Genomic DNA, 23,137 nt, shown 5'->3' with positions numbered 1-23,137 from the left:
GGTTTCATGAAGGGTCCTTCCAAAGACTCAGCCCTTGTGGAGTTTATAAATGCTTCTATCTGTGCTGGCTAATCAGGGTTTTCATTTTTCTTTGTTCATCCCCTACCCACCCCCAACTCGCCCCCCCCCCCGCACTTCTTTTTTCTCCATGTTGCAGCAACAGCCCAGGGAAAGGTGTCTTTCAGCCCCCACAACGGCATGCCCAGTCTTCGTCAGTTCCAGTCTCATGGCTCCCCCCCATCTCCCCTCCCAGTGATGCTCACCTGGCCATGGCTGCTCTAGGGAAGGCATCAGACCCAAACCCGGGCTCACCCCAAGCTTCCTCCAAGGTGTCCTGTCTTTCAGGGAGGAAGGCGTGGAGCGCCCCCCGATGGTGAGAGCCAAAACCAGTTTGAACTCCGGGGTCAGGAGCTATGTTCTTCACTGTGGGGGGGGGGGGGGAGAAGGCAGCCGGCACTGAGGCTGGCTGCAAAAAGAGAGAGACAAATACACACAGCAAGTCCTGGGTTCCGCTGCCTGCCTCCAGGGTCCCCGGAGTCTGACTGTGTCCCTGCCTCTCTGGGTTTTGCCTGTCAACCCTTTCTGTGGCTCACCTGGGCATTCTTAGGGTCTTAGCCAGGCAGCTCACGACTTTGAACTGATTTGAGTTGAGGAAATTTCATGAACAAAGCCAGGGATCTTTGAGAATTGACCCCAAGATTTTGGAGCTAACTGCTTGGTTCACTAATTTTTTTTCTTCCCGTTTAATGCTCAAATATCTGAAGCTGGGAATTTTTCTCTGGGTATAGCTTTTGATACAGAGAGTCATCATTACACGGTTTTTCAAATTGTCACTTGTCTTGTTCCATCCTCTTGCTCCATCTCATCTTGGCTGTTGAGCCTTACCTCACCTCTCTGATAATCCCATCAACAAATACAGTAAATCAGCCAGGCACTAGCTAATGCTCTAAGCTTATTTTCAAATGTTGCATCATTTAATTTTCATGAAAATACAAGCTAATTGCGATTGTAACTGTTTCATAGACAAGGGAATGGGAGCACAGAGAGTTTGACTCCCACTCAAAGCAGGTAAGTGCAGTTGCTAAGATTGGAACAAGGCACCGCGTGGCTTCAAGATTGAACCACAAGACTCTGAGAGTAGCTTAGAGTCTAAGACGTGAAGGCACCATTGCTCTGTGTGGTAGACAGGGCCAAGACAATGCCACTAGCAACTGAGAAAACCAGGCTCATGGGAAAGAGGCAGGCAAGCATGCCTGCCGCAGCATGCAAACAATCTCAGGCCTTAGGGTGCCAGGTGCCTTTAGCAAGAGAACAACTAACCCCGGGGCCGGTGTTGCGGCACCGTGGGTTAAGCTGCTGCCTGCAATGCCGGCATCCCACATCGGAACACCAGCTTGTGTCCTAGCTGCTCTGCTTCTGACTCAGCTCCCTGCTTTTGCACCTGGGAAAGCCATGGAGGATGACCCAAGTGCTCGGATCCTTGCAATCTATGTGAGAGACCCAGATGCGGTTCCAGGCTCCTGGCTTCGGCATGGTCCAGCCGCAGCCATTGCAGCCATCTGGGGGAGTGAATCAGCAGATGGAAGATCTCTTTCTATCTCTTTCTTTCTGTGTCTTCCATCTCTCTCTGTGGCTTTGCTTTCCAAATAAAATAAATCCAGAGAGAGAGAGAGAGAGAGAGAGAGAGAGAGAGACATAACTCCCTGCAACAGACAGCCCAGGGAGGAAGGCGATGCCTGGGGCACTATGACCACACCATCACCCCCCAAACCCACCCATTCATGGTCATGTTCCCCCGCTCAGGGCTGGAGTGATTTGGGCTGCGCTTACTGCGGAGGAGTTGAGGGGAGGACAAGCAGAGCAGAGTCTCAGGGTCCTCCCCGGTGGCCGGGAGTCCTTAAGACACCCAGATGCGAGTGGCAGGGTTTGCATCCCAGCCAGCTTCTTGCTAATGTGCACCTTGGGAGGCAGACAGTGATGACCCAAGTACTTGTGTCACTGCCACCCACATGGGAGACACAGATCCAGCTCCCAGCGCCTGGCTTTCACCCAGCTTCGCTTGGTCCAGCCCCAGCTATTGCAGGTATCTGGGGAGTGTACCAGCAGTCAGAAATCCCTGCCTGTATCTCTGCCTCTCAAATAAGTCAAAAATAAAAAAAATTAGAAAGTAAACAATATATTCACATTTGTCCTTTCCTATTGGCTAGTTGATCTATCAAAAACTGGAAAAGCTTTTTTTTTTTTTGCCAGCTTTTTCTTAGATTTCTAGTAGCTTTTAATTCTATACAATTTTGAAGATTTATTTGAAAGTCAGAGTTACAGAAAGAAAGAGAGGGAGAGACACAGAGAGAGACAGAGAGATCTTCCATCCTCTGATTCACTCCCCAGATGGCCACAATGGCCAGGGCTGGGCCAGGCTGAAGCCAGGAGTCAGGAGCTTCTTCTGGGTCTCCCACATGGATGGTGGGGGCCCAACCACGTGGGCCATCTTCAGCTGCTTTCCCAGGGGCATTAGTAGGGAGCTGGATCAGAAGCGGAGCATCCAGCACACACACCGGAGCCCACACAGGATGCCAGTGTCACAGGTGGCAGCTTTACCCACTGTGCCACAGGGCCAGCCCCCATTTGTATACATTTTGATGCCAGGTTACTCTGCTTGGATTCCCAAGAGGTCTTGGGCAGTCCATGCTCACTAACTGGCCCTGTGAGGCTTTAATCACTCGACTCAAGAAGCCATTCGCTTCTCCAGCAGAAAGACGTCTGGCTGCTCAGTATTGTTCACAGGGGTTTGTGTAGGGGAATTTCAGGTCCAGGCAGGGAAAGTCCAGGTCTGGGGCAGGTGACCACCACTGACACCCCCCCACTCCCTCCCCAGACCAACTGGAGCCCACCTGGCCATTGTAAATTCCCTGAAGAGCATGGCATCACTGACCAAGCACAGGAAGGTCATGAGCACCACTGACCAACCAGGAACCTGGACATGAGCTGCACATGCACTTCTCAGCCCCAGTTTCAGCCTCTAAGAACCTTCCTCCCAACTCCTCGGGGGGCCAGAATGAAGCCGTAACTTCCCGGCTCCTTGCTCTGCGCTTTGCAGTTTGCAATAAATGTCTACTTTCTTCCCCACCCATGTCGGTGATTGGCTCTCAGCATGTCGGGAGAGTGGACCCAGGTTTGGGGGTGTTGCTATGCAACAAGAGTGGTGGTGGTGGTCCCAGGGATGGCTGGGTGGGTGCTGGGCTGCTGGCTGTCCAGAGACCTTACTAGGGGCTGAACTATGTGGGCCTGGGCTGGGGGGCCTGTGTTCCTTTAGTCCTGCTCATTGTGTCTCCAAGGTCCTCATCCTGGTGGCCGTCCATCCAGACTTTCTTTCCTTCCTTCCTTCCTTCCTTCCTTCCTTCCTTCCTTCCTTCCTTCCTTCCTTCCGTTCTTTCTTTTTGACAGGCAGAGTGGACAGTGAGAGAGAGAGACAGAGAGAAAGGTCTTCCTTTTTCTGTTGGTTCACCCCCCAGTGGCCGCTGTGGCTGGTACCGCGCTGATCTGAAGCCGGGAGCCAGGTACTTCTCCTGGTCTCCCATGCGGGTGCAGGGCCCAAGCACTTGGGCCATCCTCCATTGCACTCCAGGGCCACAGCAGAGAGCTGGCCTGGAAGAGGGGCAACCGGGACAGAATCCGGCGCCCCAACCGGGACTAGAACCTGGTGTGCCGGCGCCGCAAGGCAGAGGATTAGCCTAGTGAGCCGCGGCGCCGGCCAATCCAGACTTTCAATACCTTCACCTCCCCTCATCTGGGGGACACCTGGCCTGCCACACAGAGGCACGGAGGACCAAGAGCACCATGCAGACCCAGCTCCGAGGCTGTACCTCTCAGGCCTCGAAGAATCACCCTGAATCCTCTGAAGCTCCAGATGTCAGAAGCCTTTCTGTATGGGGCTGTTCCACCCACCTGTCTCGTGCACCTGCCCTGGGACCGTGGCTGAAGACAGAAGGCAGCGCAGTGGGGCCCAGCCGATGTTCCCTTTCCCTCTTTCCTTCCTCCCTCCCTCCTTTCTTCTCCCCTCTCTCCATGAAGGTCAACTGCCATGAACTTCCTTCTCTACTCTGCTCCCCACCCCCACAGGCATCCCTATGGAATTTGAAGATACTGCCAAAAGTTTGTGGAACACGAAATGAAACAATGTGCATTTTCCACGAAGACCCCGCCTACTCTCAGTCTCTAAAGTGTAGGGAGTGCATCTCTCCTCCCTCTTTACCTTCACTGGAACTCAGCAGTAGGTAACATCATCACCATTTTCAGATGGGAAGAGGGAGACAGAGGTTTAGGCAAGTCCCAGGGGGACAGAGGAAGTCAGCAGCAGAGAAAAAACCCTGTCCCACGCCCAGGGCTTGCACCTTCTGGCATAAACTCAGGTCTCATCTGCCTCCGATCTTCTGCAGGGCTCTGATTCTGTTTTTATTTATTTGACAGGTAGAGTTAGTTAGAGAGAGAGAGAGAGAGAGAGAGAGAGAGAGAGAGAGAAAGGTATTCCTTCCACTGGTTCATTCTCCAAATGGCTTATCTGAAGCCAGGAGCCAGGTGCTTCCTCCTGGTCTCCCATGCAGGTGCAGGGCCAAGTGCTTGGGCCATCCTCCACTGCCTTCCTGGGCCACAGCAGAGAGCTGGACTGGAAGAGGAGCAGCAGGGACAAGAACCAGTGACCACACAGGATGCTGGTGCCGCAGGCGGAGGATTAACCTACTGCACCACTGCTCCGGCCCACAAAGCTCTGATTCTTAGTGCAAAGATGAGACAAGGCTGGTGTGGGTGGCTGAGGGCTGTAGGAGTGTGCATAACAGACATCTCTGTCTTTCGCTCCAGCAAAACAAGATGTCAGTAGTAGAGGCGAGAGGAGAGGAGAGAGGAGGCACAGGCGAGTGAGAGCCTGTGTCTGTTTATAAGTGACAATGTGACAGCCCATGATGCCCCCATCCCCACTCCTTCCACTTCCAAGGAAGGCCAGGCCTTCATTCTCCATCTCTTGCAACCTTAAAGTGAAGTTAAAAGGCCATAAATATCCTCTACCCATAGTTTCATATTTCTTTTAAAGATTATTTATTTGGAAGGCAGAGTGACAGACAGGATGGGTGTGGGGTGTGTGTATGTGTGTGTGTGTGTGTGTGTGTGAGAGAGAGAGAGAGAGAGAGAGAGAGAGAGAGAGAGAGAGAGACTCTCTTCCATTTATTGGTTCATTTCCTAAATGGCAGCAGTGACTAAGGATGGCCAGGCTGAAGCCAGAAGCCAGGAACTCCATCCTGGTGTCCCATGTGGGTGGCAGGGGCACAAGTACTTGGGCCATCATTTGGGGTCTCCTAGGCACATTAGCAGGGAGCTGAATCAGAAGCAGCCCAGCAGGGCCTTGACTTAGCGCTCAGATAGGGGATTCTGGCTTTGCAAGTGACAGCTTAGCCCACTGCATCACAAAGCGGCCCGATCATTTCATATTAAACAACAGAAGTCCTCGGTCTCTTGTGTATTTATCAGTGCTGGGGCTGGATTTCCCAGAGCTCTGTGCCAGAATCCTGTGCCAGGAGCCCAGGGGGGCTGTGTTAATTTTTAAAACAATGCAAATCTCAACTTCACATTCAACAGCCTGCTTTGCCATGGGAAGGAGCGCTAGGTTGTTTAAAGGTTGTGTGGAATTCCTAAGCCTGTTAACCGGTCACAGTCTGCTAATTCTCACAAGTGGTGGGAAAGCAGTGCACTGTGTAAACCAACAATGAGTAACCACTCCATTCCAGGCTGTTTACTTAAGACGGGGGCTTTTACCTGCAATCAATTGGGGTTTCTGGCTGTTTCACCTGTTGAATACCCGAGACAAGAGAGAGAGAGAGAGAGAGAGGCTGAGGGAGAGCCCACCTCACCCCTGCCTTCACCCCTTCTCCATGTGCCTGCGCCCCAGCCACCAAATCTCAGCACTGTGGTGCCCTGTCTCATTTGGCTTGGAGCTGCGTGACCTTGACAAACTCACCTCTCATCACCAAGCTTCAGTTTCCCCACTAGCAAACTCTGGGGTGACGGGCCAGGGTCCTCTCTACCTGTGAGGTGCAGTGATTGGGGGAGAGGGTGAAATGCCTGCTTGGTCAGCACAGAAACGTATTCATTACTTACCGAAACCACAGTATGATGGACTGGATATGGCAGGCATTGCAAGGTCTTGGACTTGTCCAAATGCTGCCTGTCTCATTATTATTGCTACTACTGTTATTATTACTGCTATTTGACGATTAGAGTGACAGAGAGACATAGCTTCCATCCACTGACTCACTCCCCAAATGGCCACATCAGCTGTGGTTAAACCAGGCCAGTACCAGGAGCCTGAACTCCATCCAGGTTTCCCACATGGGTAGCAGCGACACAAGTCTTTGGGCCATCTTCCACAGCCCTCCCAGGTACATTAGTAGGGAGCTGGATCAGCAGTGGAGCAGCCAAAACTCCATCTGGCACTCCAACCATCACAAGCAGTGTCTTAACCCACTGCCCCACAATGCCAGACCCTGCTGCCTGTCTTTTATTGCAACACACAAGTGTCAGAGGGTGGCTTATTCAAGATCCAGTACTAACAGCTTTGGCAGAGTACGCTTTAGACAAATGGGCAGATAACAGCACAGTGTGAAACTAAAACCTTGCTAACAAATACATGTGGCTAAATAGGTGTATATTTAAATCAAGTTCACTATGATTTTTTTTAGAGAGAATATCAGAAATAAATTTGGAGGCAACATGAGCCCCATGTTGTGGCTGATGGTTGCTAAATCAGTAGCTTAAATCCTTAAGAGGGGGGATTTGCTTACTTCTAAGAGGTGTGGAGAGCAAGGACATGTGGCAGTAAGGACAGGGGTGCGGTGTATGGGAAAAGGGCCACCAAGGACACACCTGCCTCCGGGGGCAGGGCCAACAGGTGCCTCTGGGGAGCAGAAACTCCTGGGTGCGGGCTGAGGGGGGGGAGCCTCCCCTTGCACTTACCTTGGGACGCCATCAGTCAAAAGTGCACAGTGCACTAAGTGCACGTGGGTATGTGGGTGTGTTGAGCTCATTTGGCTTTATGTTGGGGGAAATCAGGGATATTTATTTATTTGGTGACAGAGGGAGAGACTGAGGCAGAGATCTTCCATCTGCTGGTTCACTCCCCAGATGGCCCCAAGGGCCAGGGCTGGGCCAGGCAGAAGCCAGGAGCCCAGAGCTCCAAATCAAGAAGTTGAAGCCAAAGCAGTCACTATGATACGGGCATTGCAGGCGGAGGCTTAGCCAGATGTGCACAGCACCGGCCGCACCTGTTTTTGCAAAAGTATCCACCCCGAGATTATTCTACCCCTTCTGTTTTCACCTGGGAAGAGCCCAATCCTCCATCCACCCTCTAAGGGGGCACCCGCAATGGTGATGTTTTCCTGAGAGCCACAGTGGGGATCCTAATATCTGATAGAAAAGCACCCCCTCCCCCCAGTTTTCTGCACTCTGACTTCACCAGGATATTAAGGTAAAATCATTTAAAAAAATCTTTTAGGGTCAGGCATTTGGTGCAGGAGTTAAAAACTGTACTTGGTGCCTCCACAACCCTGGGTTCTGTCCCGGCCCACTCCCAGCTCCCGCTTCCTGCAAACACACACCCTGGGAGGCGGCAGGTGATGGCTCAGTGTCTGGCTCGGCCCACTCCCAGCTCCCGCTTCCTGCAAACACACACCCTGGGAGGCGGCAGGTGATGGCTCAGTGTCTGGCTCCGGGCCACCCACAGTAGAAGACCTGGATGGAGTTACTGGGCGTTTGAGGAGGGAACCAGAGGATGCCAGGTTCCTCTGTCTCTTCGCTGCTTTAAGAGAAAGACACACATTGAAGAAAAAAAAAAGCATCTTTTAAAAGGTCTCATTTTGGCCGTGTAAATAAAGTCTCCCAAGGGCTGCAGGTGGTGACCAGTGACAGCCAGCCCGGCCAGAGCCCAGCGGTCCCGGCTGCCTGTGCCGCGCCGTGCTGGCCTCGGGAGCCATAGGGCGCCGGGCAGCGGGAGGCGCGCGGGCTTGGCATGCCAAGTGGGCAGCACTGGGGCGCCTTTGTTCCGCGCCGCGCCTCCCAGGAACCGCTTTCCCCCTGCATCTCAATGGGCCGCTCCCCCTCCGTGCGACCCCGGCTGGGGTGTGTGTGTGTGTGTGTGTGTGCAGGGGGGGTGCCCCCGGGGCCACCGAGCGCGGGAACCGCTGCGCCTGAGGACCCCGGCCCCGGGCGGGACAAGCACCTGCGCGCCCCCACCCCGCCTCCCCCGGCTCCCGGGACCCTCCCCGGCCTGGGGGGTCCCGCCGCGCGCAGCCCCAAGTCTCGCGGTGCTACGTCTCGGCCCGGGGAGCGGCGGGCCCGGCGCCCCCGCCGCGCGACAAAGGCTGGACCGGGAGGCGGAGGCCGGGGAGGGGCGGAGGAGCGGAGTGGGCGGGGGTGGCGAGCGGCCGCGGCGGCGGGGAGCCGAGGCAGCGCCGCCCGCCCGCGCCGTCCTTTGTGTGGCGGCCGCGGCGCCCGGGCCTGCGCCGGGTCCCCGGCCGCGCGCTCTCCGGCCCGCCGCGCGCGCCGCTCCGTCCCGAGCAAGATGGCAACCCCGGCGGCCGTGAACCCTCCGGGTGAGTAGCGGCCGCGCCCGCCCCCGCCCGCGGCCCGCAGGCCCTGGCCCCGGGGGCGCGGAGGGCGGAGAGCGGCTGTCACACGGCGCGCGGCCGCCTCAGCATCAGCACCAGCCAGCGGCCGCCTCTCCATCCCCGCCCCTGGCCACGGCGGGCGGGCGCCGGGCGGGACGCGCGCTGGCCTCGCAACCTCGGGAGCCCCTGTCGTTCCGAGCGGCGGCGCCCTGGCGTCCCCCGACCCACGCGCGCACTGTCTCCTCCCGGCTCAGGGTCCCGCGTCGACCTGGGGAAAAGTTTGGAGCTGGGATTCCACAGGGTCGCCTTGCCCGGACTCGCCCCTTCCCCCGCCAGGAGCGCTTCGCTCACAGCCCGGCGCGCTTGGCCCTGCCCGGGTCGCCGCCTGGGGCTGCCCCGTGTTCCCGGGGTGGTCGTGTGCCAGCTCCGCTCCTTGCTGCAGAACGGAAAGCCGGTCATGATCAAGTGGGAATGCCCGCCCACCTGGTCTGCAATTGTAGCAGAGCGATTGTGTTTTCGTTGGGAAAGTTCCCTACCTGCGGAGCGGGACTGAGGGCGGGGTGAGGGAGAAGGGGAAGTGTCAGGTGCCCGCTGCGGCCGCGGCAGGTGGCAGGTGCCCAGGGGCGCCCTGGGAGGATGCAGGGCGAGCCGCAGCGGCCGGCTCTGGAACTTCGGGGAGTGTCGAGAGGTCTTGTGTTGGGGCTGAGAGGGAGACCTAGGAAAGAAGAGGGAGTCGGGGGTGGGCAGGGTTCCCTCCCGCCGCGGAGAGGGATGAGGCTTTAATTTCCAGAGCTGAGGGAGTTGCAGGTGTAGGTCTTGGTGGGCTTGGGGGTGCGGGGGAAGCGGGAGGGGGCCCCTTCCAGTCCTGTAAGAGTTGGGGCTTTCTCCCTCCTCTCTGCCAGAGCGTTCAAAGGCGGAGAGCAAGGGAGCTGCACCGTCACTGATATTTTTCTGGAAGATGGGCTGCTTCTAGGGGATGGGGGAGGGGACGACGGGGGACACTGGGGCAGGGAGGTGGCACCACTGGGCAGGTTGAGCAGTTCAGACTTGGTGCGGATTGGATTTGGGCACAGAGAGGAGGTGCCGGCTAGGGCAGCACGGTTCCCTTCTGGGGGGTGAGGATTCCTAGCAGAGACGGTGAGTCTTGAAAGAACAGATCCAGATACGGAATCCGGTCCAGATGCTATCCAGATGCGACCGGCTTGAAAACATGGGTGTACCTGTTTGCTGGTGTTGGCAGTATCAGCCCATGGGCAGTATCAGCCCATGCAGCTAATCAAACATCAATAGAAAATTGATAAATTTCAGTGTTCTCAAACTAGAAAAGACAAAGGAAGATCTCCGGATGCCGTGGGGGTTCCTGTTGAGGAGAGGAATGGAATCATCGGTGACTTGCACAATGTACACACCACGGCAGCTCTGGCTCGTACTGGTCATTCTGTTGGTCCACTCATGGAGTAAAGATGGGGTAGCCGCTGGCCTGGTGGGGTCGAGCCCACAGGACCTTGTGCCTTGGACTTTGGGGAACATGAACGGAGCAGGTGCAGGTGTTATGTTGTCAGTACCTGGCCAGCTTGGCAGAAAGGGGCGTCCAGGGTGTTTCTGTGTTGACAGAGCTGAGAGAGAGAGAGAGAGCGAGAGCGAGAGCGAGAGCGAGAGAGAGAGTCATCCTGTCCTCTGGTCCCCTGCTGCAGCAAGCAGAGTACAGATCTGTATAGGACCTGTTGTTCTTGCCACACGACAAAGGGCTGAGTCTTGAGCGATATGGCTAAGAATTTGAGCCCAAGAGAAAGGGAGAGATTTCAGATTCAGTGAAAAGTGGTGTTCCTACCTGAACTGCTTTCTTGGAACTCCTCCTCCTCTTCCTCCCTCACCCTCCCTCCCTAGATGTTGTTGATTTGCAAAGAAGAAGAGCTTGGTAAACACCGCCACACCGCATGGATACAGAGGTTCCAGGACTTGTCTCTGCTGCTGGTCCGTGCTCAGGGTACAAAGGCTGCAGACAGACACCTCCCACCCCCACCCACTGGTTCCCGTTTCCCCAATGACCACTGCACGCCAGCAGGGCCAGGTGCAGTTACACCACGGCACAGGGGACAGGGCGGGCACCCTGAGCCTGAGGCCCAGGGGCTGACAGGCGGAACTGGGCTCTTCACACGCATCAGTGGGTCCGAGCCGGCTTCCGACCTGTTGTCTGCTCCTCTTCCATCCCCTGCTTGGACTGCAGATTAGGATCCGACCAGTTCTGGAGGGAGAGGTCTCTGGAGAAAGACGCACGTGGCTCCTCTTCAGTTCCGCAACAGCAACCCTGAGTTCAGTGCCCGACACCCGCGATGCTGGCATCTCCCTACCGGGGCTCATTCCTGGTCCTCGGCTGGGGATAGCACTCTATGAGCTGATTGTCTCTATTCTGTCTGGGCAGCGAGAACGGAGTCACAGAGTCATCTCTCCTTCTTGGATGTGTTAGTGGCTTTTCTACCTTTTTGGGTAATATTTTAGGCACTTCTGGTTTATTTGAAGTTGTGAACTTTTGAGTCAGCCAGTGCCTGGCAAGAACTCTGCTGCGGAAATGGCTCAGTTTAGAAGGATTCCCTGGTGCTGCTGTTCCATCTCTGTCTTGGGACTTGGGCACGAGGGACCCAGTCCCCATTCAGAAGAGTAGTCAGGAATTGCGCGTTATGTGGACAGGCATCAGTAGGGTTTGCATATGTTAAAGGTTTTCAAGGGTATGTTTTAAGAGATTGAGAATTCTCCTTTCCTCCTCCTGGACCCAATTAGTTTATTGTGCCCCTTCCAGGTTTTTGGTTTTTGGCATTTTCATTTGGAATTGATGGTGCCATGCGGGAAGATTGGCTGGGGATGGGGGGCGGGGTTGTGGTAGAGGGAGAGAAGTTTGGGTCAGGTCAGCAGGAAGACTGCATGCCCTTGCTGTGCCCGGCACTGAGAGGGGCTCAGGGAGACGGAAGAGGAGGAGGACTGCTCCTTGTCCTCTTGTCCTCCGGGAGGGCATAAGTGGACTGCTACTGTATTCACGCTGGGAGGCCGTGACTGTCCACCAGGTGTGTATGTCACAGTGGGGACCCAGAGGGAGCCTGCTGGGGGAGAGCTTCTGACACTGGGCCTAGAGAGAATTTAGCAAGAGGCATTTTGAGCTGGTGGTTGGGAATGGGGTGGGTGGGTTTCTGGAAGTAGGGGCTATTGCTGAGTGGTGGTCGCCCCAGCACTCGTGGGAAACCACTTGGGCATCCAAGAATGCGGGGTAGATTTAGAGCTTTGGAGAGGTGCATGCTGGCCTTATAACCCGTGCACCCTCCCATAGTGCTAGAAAAACTGACTTAGCCAAAGGCTGAGCTGACAAGGCTCAGCTCAATTTTTCCATGTACCATCTTTCCCCGAGTCCATGAGCCCACCCGTTGCACGATGCATCATTACTTAAATACTTCTAAAAAGAAAATTGCTGCCAGTTCAACTCTATCATTTAGAAAACACATCTCAATATTGTGATTTTTAAAAAAGATTTCTTTCTTTATTTGAAAGTCAGAGTTACAAACAGAGAGAAGGAGAGGCAGAGAAAAAGAGAGAGAGAAGTCTTCTATCCGGTGGTTCACTCCCCAGTTGGCCACAATGGCTGGAGCTGTGCTGATCAGAAGCCAGGAGCCAGGAGCTTCTTCCGGGTCTCCCATGGGGGTGCAGGGTCCCAAGGCCTTGGGCCATCCTCTGCTGTTTTCCCAGTCCATAGCAGAGAGCTGGATTGGAAGTGGAGCAGCCGGGATTGGAACAGGCACCCATATGGGATGCTGGCACTGTAGGCGGTGGCTTTACCTGCTATGCCACAGCGCTGAACCCTCAATATCATAATGTTAAAAGCACATGTCTTGGCCGGCGCCATGGCTCACTAGGCTAATCCTCCGCCTTGTGGCGCCGGCACACCGGGTTCTAGTCCCGGTCGGGGCGCCGGATTCTGTCCCAGTTGCCCCTCTTCCAGGTCAGCTCTCTGCTGTGGCCAGGGAGTGCAGTGGAGGATGGCCCAAGTGCTTGGGCCCTGCACCCCATGGGAGACCAGGAGAAGCACCTGGCTCCTGCCATCGGATCAGCGTGGTGCTGATCCGGCTGGCCGCAGCGCGCCGGCTGCGGCGGCCATTGGAGGGTGAACCAACGGCAAAGGAAGACCTTTCTCTCTGTCTCTCTCTCTCTCACTGTCCACTCTGCCTGTCAAAAAAAAAAAAAAAACACACACACACATGTCTTAGCATCAGTGGAATACTGTGCTTTAAGCGAGTGCCAGCTTTGCTGCCCAGCCACCTGCATCTAAAACACGTGGCCTCCTTGTCCTCGTACGGTCCATAAAGTTTGCCCTTTAGGCACGTGTCCAGGGACCCAAGGATGAACTGGTGTCTTTGGGCTTCCCTCAGGGGCAAGAAAGCACTAAAGGAAGAGGCGGTGTTTCCTGAGGTTAAGTCGTTCCTGCAGGGTGTGTGGGTGCATTTATTTTTTAGAGAGGCTGCATCATCTAGAGCAGTTTGAGGCTCCCAGCTATCCTGAGAGGAAGATGCGATTTTCCCCTACATCCTCGTCCCCCACGCATGCACACCTCCCCTGCTGTCACCCCCCTAGTAGCATGTTTGTTACAGTCAATGGCATTACCATTGACACAGCCTTTTCCCACAAACTGTGTAACTTGGGGTACCTCCCTTGTGAATAGAAAAATGCATGATGGCGGGTGTTGGTGTCATGTGTGATGGCGGGTGCCCACCTGTTAGTGTCATGTGTGATGGTGGTGCCCACCTGTTAGTGTCATGTGTGATGGCGGGTGCCCACCTGTTAGTGTCATGTGTGATGCTGGGTGCCCACCTGTTAGTGTCATGTGTGATGGCAGGTGCCCACCTGTTAGTGTCATGTGTGATGGCGGGTGCCCACCTGTTAGTGTCATGTGTGATGCTGGGTGCCCACCTGTTAGTGTCATGTGTGATGGCAGGTGCCCACCTGTTAGTGTCATGTGTGATGGTGGTGCCCACCTGTTAGTGTCATGTGTGATGGGTACCCACCTGTTAGTGTCATACGTGATAGTGCGTGCCCAGCTGTTAGTGTCATGTGTGATGGCAGATGCTCACCTGTTAGTGTCATGTGTGATGGCAGTACCCACCTGTTAGTGTCATGCATGATGGGTACCCACCTGTTAGTGTCATGTGTGATGGGTACCCACCTGTTAGTGTCATGTGTGATGGCAGTACCCACCTGTTAGTGTCACGTGTGATGGTGATGCCCTGTTAGTGTCACGTGTGATGCCGGGTTCCCACCTGTTAGTGTCATGTGTGATGCCGGGTGCCCACCTCTGAGTGTCACATGGAGTAGTTGCACCAGCCTGAAAGCCCCCTGTGCTCTGTCTGGTCATCTGGTCATCCTGCCTGTGCCCAGGCCTTGGCAAGCACTTTCTGTTTGCTTACTTTTATGTCTGTTGTCTTCATAGTTTGGCCTTTTGGAGAACGTCATAGTCTGAATCTGCTCTGGGGTTTGGGTGTGGTTTGAGCGTGTCGTGTGTTGGAGGCTTGTGATGTGGTAATGCAGGGAGGTGGTGGGGCCAGGGAGAGGCCATCTCCGGTGAGCCTGGCACCCCCCGGATTCCTCCTGCTGCCCTCCCCATGTGACCTGCCTGCCCCCTTCCTGTGTGTCCCCGCCGCTGTGACATCACGCTCCATGCGGTCCTCCCCCGCGCCAGTCAGATGCCAGCGCTGTGCTCTTCCCTGCGAGAGCTCTGAACTCAGCAGACCCTTGGTCCCGAGCACCGGCCTCAGGCGCTTGTCACAGCAGCAGAACGTGGATTCACACAGCACCGTGCAGGACGCGGCCTTTGCACCTGGGCTTCTTCCGCTCGCACGGCTGGGTAGGGCGTTCCCCAGTGCTGCGTATAATTCCACTGTCCGCGTGGATCACCGCTCATCTCTCCAGTCCCCTCCTAGTGGACGTCTGGGTTGCTTGTGCGTTTGAGCACTTAGGAATAAAGCTGCCGTCGGCTAGTGTGCCGGGAGCCGTGGGGTCAGTGTAGCTTCTGCTGTCTTGCTGCATCTGGCCTGGGGGAGGGGGCAGGCAGACGTACAGGAAGCACTCACAGATGCTGGGGATGCACTGTGGGGATGCTGTACAGAAACGAACCCATGAGATTAAAGATTTATTTATTTTACTTGAAAGTCACAGTTACATAGAGAAGGAGAGGCAGAGAGAGAGAGAGAGAGAGAGAGGTCTTCCATCTACTGGTTCACTCCCCAGATGGTCGCAACGGCCAGAGCTTGTGCCGATCTGAAGCCAGGAGCTTCTTCCGGGTCTCCCACATGGGTACAGGGGCCCAAGCACTTGGGCCATCTTTTACTGCTTTCCCAGGTTAGTAGAGAGCTGGATCAGAAATGGAGCAGCCGGGACTCAAACAGGTACCCATGTGGGATGATGCCAGCACCACAGGCGGCGGCTTTACCCGCTACGCCACAGCGCCGGCCCCTCCCGTGAGATTAAAAACTGAGTAGCCTGATGTAGATGGGAGGACTGGCAAAGGTCGCAGAAGCCAGGACAGACCTCCGGGACCCTCAAATCACGCTCTGAGCAATGGAAGGAAATATGTGAAAAAGACTTCAGACACAGGAAGGAGACACTGCAAAGGCCCTGTGGTTGGGAGAAGCCAGGCAGGTTCCAGGAACCAGGGAAGGGCCACACGGCCGGAGACTGGTGAGCGAGGGGGACACTGAGGAGCTGGAGGGGAGGGGAGAAGCCGAGGGTCTCACGAGGGGAGCAGATTGGAGGCAGGCAAGGGAAGCAGCCAGATGGTGCTGATGAGGGCCAGGGGTGTCCGTGGAGTGGCAGAGGGCGCGGACGTCATCCATCCTGCCGTGGAGCAGGGCCTGGCTGCTTGGGGAGGAGTCATCATGACCGCTTATGGTGTGCGAGGAAGAGGCATGGAGGATGACTCCTGCCCTTTCCACCTTCATACCTGGGGGTGGTTACAGGTGAAGGAAGACAGCCAGGTGCAGGCGGCACAAGCCAGCATCCAATGTCGGAGTTGCGGTGGCCGGGAGGGGTGTGGGGGGTGCTACCAGGGAGTCGGCGGATGCGTGGCCCTGAGGCCTGGGAAGGAGTGCAGAGAGGTGTTCATGGCCTCTCTCCAGCTCCTCTGAGTGCCTTCCGCAGAGGAATCTGGCTCACAGAGTGTAGAACCCTTGGGCTGAATGGCCTAGCTCCCAGGTCAGCGCCTGTCCATCTTGACGGAAGCTCACGCGGGGGCACAGCGTATGGAGCTGATCCCTGTGTGTCTTCCAGAGCCATTACTTCACTTGCTTGTGTATAAATGTCTGCCCTTGCTATCTGAGGACGCTCAAGGCCTCCTAGAAGACAGTGCAGGACAGTGGGCCTCTCAGAGTCAGCCAACCAAGGATTGGACATATTTGAAATAAAATTACACCTGTGTGGAGCAGGTGCAGGATGGTTTCTCCATATCATTATTCCCTAACAATACAGCATACTATCTACTTTTTTTAGAAAAGATATATTTATTATTTCAAAGGCAGAGTGGCAGGGAAAGAGAGAGAGAGAGAGAGAGAGAGAGAGAGAATCTTCCACCTGCTGGTTCACTCACCAAATACCTACAACGGTGAGGTCTAGACCAGGTCGGAGCCAGGAACTGAACTGAGAGCTCCCTCTAGATCTCCCATGTGTGTGGCAGGGCCCAAGCACGTGGGCCACCCTCCCCTGCTTTCCCAGGTGCATTAGCAGGGAGCCGGATCAGAAGCAGAGCAGCTGGGACCTGAACCTGCACTCTGGGAAGGGATGCTGGCATTTGAAAGCGGTGGCTTAACCCACCAGCGTGCCATCTGTGTGTGTGGCATTTTTAGTGCTTTCGGTGTTGCAAGCCATCTGGAGAGGACTTAGAGCACCTAGTGGGATGTGCACGGGTCCTGTGCAAATATTACACCCATTTATGTAAGGAGCTCGGGCGTCTGCAGGGCAAAGGGGCTCTTGGAGCCAGCACCCCTGTCGCTGTCGGGGGGAGGCGTGTATTTGTGTAGAACCTGCACTCTGGCTCCCGTGTACTTCCAGTCACCTCTAGGCTACGTGGTGCATACATGGTGCAGCATACACGGTGTGTAAACACTTGCTATGCTGCGTTGTTTAGGGAATGAAGACAAGAGAAGCAAATCTGTGTGTGCAGTAGAGGCCCGACCACACGGTGTATGGTTGCGGCATCTGCTGGTTGGGTCCACAGCGTGTGTCCATGTGTGCTCGCCTGTAGCAGAAGAAAAGCACACCTAGTAGTGCAATGGCTCCGTGATGGAATTCGCTGCCTGTCAAGGCCAGGAGGTTTTCAATCAAAACCTGGCAGGAGCTGTTAGGGAGGAAGTCAGGTTGTTGGAGCAGCTGACCGTGTGGAAGTTTCATTTGTTGTCTTTAAGATTCATGTGTTTATTTGAGAGGCAGAGAGAGCTAGAGCGCTCCCATGTGTTGGTTCACTCCTTGGAGATTTGCAGAGGCCCCTGGGGTGGAAGCCAGGAGCCAGGAGTTGCATCCAGGTCTCCCACCTGGGTGCCAGGAACCCAGGTACTCTGATGTGGGACACTGGTGTCTTAACCAGGCTCTGAGCCAACGGGCCCCGTGTAGAAATTTTTTTTAAAGATTTATTTATTTATTTGAAAGGCAGAGTTACAAAGGCAGAGAGAGAGAGAGAGAAAGAGAGAGAGAGAAGAGAGAGAGAAAGAAGAGAAGAGAAGAGAAGAGAGGAGAGGAGAGGAGAGGAGAGGAGAGGAGAGGAGAGGAGAGGAGAGGAGAGGAGAGGAGAGAGAGAGTCTTCCATTCGCTGGTTCATTCCCCAGTTGGTCGAAATGGCTGGAGCTACGCTGATGCAAAGCCAGGAGCCAGGAGTTTCTTGCAGGTCTCCCATGTGGGTGCAGGGGCCCAAGGACTTGGGCCATCTTCCACTGCTTTCCTAGGCCACAGCAGAGAGCTGGATCGGAAGTGGAGCACCTGGGACTTGAACCGGTGCCCATATGGGATGCCAGCACTGCAGGCGGCGGCTTTACCTGCTACACCACAGCGCCAGCCCCATGTGGAACTTTTTATTCAGTGAGTAAAGACTGTTTTCCACCGAGGGCTTCTGCTTGTGTCATGTCCCTGTGCTGCTCAGCTGCCTCCTTCCCACTCCTCCTGGCTCGCCCTCCCCCTGCCCAGCTCCCTTCTGCTCTCAGGGTGTGCTCTTCCTCCAGCGGGGAGCCCTGCCCTGAGCCCATCACCCAGGTAGAAGCGCCTGGAATGCACTGGCCAGGGCCCCGTCGGGCTACGCTGACCCGTGGAGCGCATCCTCTCCCCTGGGATGCAGTGGTTGGTTGTCCCGTTGTTCCATCGGCACCTGTGTCTCCTGCCTGCCTGGAAGCCCGCACGGCAGCAGGGAGAGCGTCCGCGGCTGCTGCCTCCCACGCAGCACACATTCGATGGTGTCTCCTGTCAGTGAGTGGATTCCTGGGGTGACTTCACAAAGTTCGTGGGAAGCACAAATAAGACGAGCATATTTTTGCTGTAGATGTTTCGGAATCCATGCGTGATTTTTTCATAATACCCATTTGCATGGAGTTTCTGAGGTTCCCTCATATAATTGGATTTTGCACCAAAATGAACGCGTTATTGAATTCCAAGTTCCGTGCCCTGTCTGAGATGGCCCAAGGGGGCTGCCTTCTGTCTTTGCCCATGGCTGCTCTTCAGTGTCCGCCGAGAAGAAAGGAATGCACCCTCTATCAGAAGCCTCTATCAGAACAGGTTGGAGCTGTCCAATTTAGATTCAGAGTTTTACTTGTGGGAACTTTAATTTTTTTAAGATTTATTTTATTTATTTGAGAGGCAGAGTGACAGAGATGGAGAGACAGACAGAGAGAGAAAGAGATATTTCATCTGCTGGTTCACTCCCCAAGTGGCCACAATGGGCCGGCTGAAACCAGTAGCCTGGAACTCCATCTGGGTCTCCCACGTGGGTGACAGGGGTCCAAGCACTTGGGCCATCCTCTGCTGCTTTCCCAGGTGCATTAGCAGGGAGCTGGATTGGAAGTGAAACAGCCGAGACTTGAACCAGCGCTCCTATGGGACACCTGCATGGCAATGGAGGCTTAACCCACGGTGCCACAGCACTGTACCCTGTGGGAGCTTATTTGGGCTTGAAAATCCCACCAGGATCATCCCCACCCAAACCAGTTCCTCTGTTCTTTAGAAGGCAAAGGGGCCTTGGAGCTGCAACCCCCAGGCTTCGCCCCAGAAGGAGGGGGGGTCAGAGTTGGTAGCTTGGCGCCCAGCTGGCAGTTCTGCAAGGTTCCGTGTTGAAGTCCCACCAGGAAGGGTCCTCCCGCTGACTGTCTTCTGCTGCGTGGGTGAAACAGTGGAGGTGGCTTGCTCGATTCTCAGCAGTCACGCGTGACGCCGACTCCAGGTGGGCTTCGCAATTCAGCCACTTTGCTTTAGGGGCTGCCGGCAGGCTCAGGAAGATGGTGACAGGGTCAGGGCTGCATTGCTTTGCCCTCCGATTGCCTCCTGCAGGCTCTGGGGCTGGAAGCCGGAGCCCTCTGCAGAGAGGCAAAGACTTTGCTGCTGCCAGTGGCTGGAGCAGTTGGACCGCTTTCAGGCAAATCCACAAAGAAGCCGGAATGGTCACAAGAAGTTTCTTCTGTTCCTGTGCTTTGTGCAGGGGCACGGGCACCCCGGCTGCTCCGCCACAGCCACGTTGTGCAGGGGCACGGGCACCCCGGCGGCTCCGCCACAGCCACGTTGTGCAGGGGCACGGGCACCCCGGCTGCTCCGCCACAGCCACGTTGTGCAGGGGCACGGGCACCCCGGCCGCTCCGCCACAGCCACGTTGTGCAGGGGCACGGGCACCCCGGCCGCTCCGCCACAGCCACTCTCTACCCGAGTACACGGACGATCCATGTTGATTGTAAACGACGTGGGAAACACGTGAAAACATTAAGGTAACTCCACCACCTACAATGAACACTTTTCACATATGTCCTCACAGACTTCTAAATACTGTACACACACACACAAACACACACTCACACATACAAACACATAAACACACTCACACACACACACTCACACATATACACAATACAAACACACACACTCACACATACACACTCACACACAAATACACAAACACATACAAACATGCACACACACACTCACACACAAATACACACATACACACACAAAGACACACACACTCACAAATACACATAAATACACACTCACACATATAAACATACACTCACACACAAATACACACATATACACAACACAAACACACACAAACACACACACATGCAAACACACATACACACTCATACACTCACACAAACACACAAATACACAAACACACATACAAACACACACAGAGACACACACAAATACAAACATACACACATACAAACATACACACAATCACACACAAAAATATACACACAAACACACATACACGCACATATAAACACACACAAAAATACACACACTGGCAAACACACAGACATACACAGACACACAAACACACACATACACACCCACACACAAACACACACACATACTTCAGAAAGTTCTGGGAAATAGATAAAAAGGGAAATGACTTCAGCGCAGGAGTTCTGAAGCGCACGCCCGTTTGTGCCGTCACAGAGGTGGCGCTGGCACTGCTGTTTGGCACGCAGCCTCAGGAGCGTTGGTGGTGAGCACGGGAGGGCTGGCTTCAGACGCGGGCACCTCTGCTTCCTGCTGCGACTCCAGTGAGGAGCTGCAGGGGGCCCTGGGCACCTCTCTGTTCAGGCTCAGGTGTCAAAAGGAGAGGCTGGGAGCGAGGAGACGGGGTGCCGTGTCCGGGATTGGGGGTGGGGGACACCAGGGAAGCTGGCCTGAGCCAAAACCAAGCTCTTTGGATAGATCCAGTGCCTTGCAAGTGATGGCTTAGCCGAGAGCCGTGCTGTGGTGAGAGGGAGGGGGGACCAAAGGAGAGGGCGCCAGCTTCCCTGCAGACTCTCCCTGAGGCCCTGTGGTGACCCACCATGGCCACCGGAGCCTCTCTTGCTGGTATGGACGGCAGCTTCCTGCCTGCTTTTGTCTGTATCCAATTGTCCTGGCAGAGGCTCAGAAAAAAGCCACTGCAATTGTTAAATGGCTCCAGGGAGGCCAGGCCAGGTGCACAGGTGCACTTTCCAGCCGTCAGAGATGAGCCGAGTCCCCGACGCAGGCAGCAGGAGGCCTGGGGTTACTGTGTGCCCAGGTCTTTGTGTTCAGAGCTGTACAAAGTGCTCTTCTCTTTCTTACTTTAATGATGGCCTCCGAGTGTCAAAGTGGGGTGTCCAAGGACCTGGGCTCAGGAGCTTCTCAGGTGTTCTCGGTTGTCACAGCTCCACGGAGTGGGGGTACTCCTGGCATCCGTGGGTCCTGCTGCTGTGCCTCCTGCAGCCCCCACAGCAAAGAATCTACCCTCCCCCCAAGGTCACAGGCGCCGTCCATGGGGACGAAGGTTTCCGTAGGCCTGTGGACAGTGGCGACTGCAAAAGAAACTCAGGGGTTCCACAGGGGCTGGCTCCCATGAATCGTGTTCAGAAAGCATGGTGACTTTTTCTTAAAAGAAATTATTGGCAGGCGCTGCGGCTCAATAGGCTAATCCTCCGCCTGTGGCGCCAGCACACCGGGTTCTAGTCCTGGTCAGGGCGCCGGATTCTGTCCCGGTTGCCCCTCTTCCAGGCCAGCTCTCTGCTGTGGCCAGGGAGTGCAGTGGAGGATGGCCCAGGTGCTTGGGCCCTGCACCCCATGGGAGACCAGGAGAAGCACCTGACTCCTGCCATCGGATCAGCGCGGTGCGCCGGCCGCAGCGGCCATTGGAGGGTGAACCAACGGCAAAAAGGAAGACCTTTCTGTCTGTCTCTCTCTCTCACTATCCACTCTGTCAAAAAAAAAATTATTTTTGTTTTTATGTGAAAGACAGAAACAGGTGAAGAGAGAGCTCCCATCCCATTCCTTGGTTCACTCTCCAAATGCCTGCAACAGTTGGGGCTGGACCAGGCTGAAGCCAAGGAGTCAGGAACTCCATCTGGGTCTCCCACATGGGCGTTGGGGGCCCAAGTTCTTGGGCCACCACCTGCTGCCTCCCAGGGAGCACATCAGCAGGAAGCTGGGATGGGCAGCAGAGCTGAGACTTGAACCGGGCACTCTGAGACGGAACGTGGGTGTCCCAGGCGGCGACTTCCCGGCTATACCAAAAGACTCGTCCCAGCAGGACAGCTGTGAGAGCCGGAGAGTGCTCTGGGGGCCGTGATGAAGTCCCGGAGGGAAGTCAGTGCACGTGTGAAGCAGCCAAACTGCAAGAAGCTCATTTTTCTTATTTTCAGAACAGCGCCGATGTTTCTATCACATCAGCAGTTTGAGACGAGGCACGCTCTGGAACTGCTTGTCGTAATTTGCTCTGCTAGATGGATTCCAAGTCCCCCCCAAAGGACGGAGTGGGAGAATGTTCCCCGGGATCACAGCTGTGCTCCCTGTATTCTGAAAGCGTCTCGCACCAGAAACTCCCCATTCTGTTCCGCCAGGCTCCCCGAACACCGCGGCTGTTCCCTGCACAAAGGGTCCCTGCAGCCCAGTGGCGCAGGTTGGCTGCCTGTGTGTTCAGCCTGGCTCGGAAGCCGGCGGCCTTGGGACCGTTTATGCAAATGAATGCAAATATCTGACTGCCCATTGGTGAGCGCAGGGGAAGGTGGACCCTGCAGACAAAGAAGCCCTGGCGGAGGGTGCGGGATGCATTTCAGGACCCCAGGGTGTGCCTTTTCCTAGTCAGCACCACAGACCCTGGGTCTCTGCTTGCTGGGTGGGCGGGGTCCCCTGCATTCTGCAAAGCCCCCCTCTCCTGCCCTTCCCCCTCCCCCTAGGTCCCCAGTGGCAGTGAATGGCACCGAGCTGCATGCATTGGCCAAGCCAGACATTCATTACTTTAATTGCTTATCCACCTAATTAAACAAATATTAATTGAATGCCAACTGCGCGCCCGCAGTGGCGTGCAGGCCCTGTGCTTTCGGAGCTCTGCTGTGTGGTAGGAGAGGCAGCCATTTATCAAATAATCACACGCACGAGAAAATCATTACAGAAGGCGTTTGAGAGAAAGGCATCTTTGTTTCCCAGTGCAGAGGGAAGCCGTCGCAGTGCTCTGAGTAGGGGCCTGCTGTGCTGGGAGGTTTGGGGAGAGGTCTCTGGCCACTGAGTGATCCTGGGCCAGCGAAGGCCGGCGCGGGGGGGGCCCGGGGAAGGCCCTGTGTGGCCTGGTCCAGGTGTCCTTGGAGGTGGAGAGGGGTGGAGGATCCTTGGGATGTTAGAGGGGGAAGCTGACTGAAACTGTGGAAGAAAGTGAGGCGTTGGGTGTGGGAGCAGGGTCAGGTGTGGGGCTGGGTGAGGTGTGGGGCTGGGTGAGGTTGGGGCTGGGTGAGGTGTGG

General features: G+C 55.4%; 1 protein-coding gene across 4 annotated transcripts in view; it reads left to right on the top strand.

Moving 5' to 3' along the window:
• Positions 1-8,460: 8,460 nt before the first annotated feature.
• Positions 8,461-23,137, top strand: part of ARNT2 (aryl hydrocarbon receptor nuclear translocator 2) — a 189,682-nt gene continuing 175,005 nt past the window's right edge. For 2 of the 4 annotated variants that reach the window (XM_051834295.2, XM_051834289.2), the window contains exon 1: positions 8,463-8,636. Coding sequence is in view for 3 of the 4 variants with exons in the window: in XM_051834289.2 (XP_051690249.2) it covers positions 8,606-8,636 (31 nt within the window). In the remaining variant the exon portion in view is untranslated. Of the gene's footprint in view, positions 8,637-23,137 lie in introns of all 4 variants that reach the window. The other 2 variants (XM_051834290.2, XM_051834291.2) reach the window with 2 other exon arrangements.

The sequence above is a fragment of the Oryctolagus cuniculus genome, chromosome 12 (assembly GCF_964237555.1).
Source record: "Oryctolagus cuniculus chromosome 12, mOryCun1.1, whole genome shotgun sequence".
In the NCBI taxonomy this organism is placed as follows: Eukaryota; Metazoa; Chordata; class Mammalia; order Lagomorpha; family Leporidae; genus Oryctolagus; species Oryctolagus cuniculus.
This window is presented reverse-complemented; position numbering and strand designations above follow the sequence as displayed.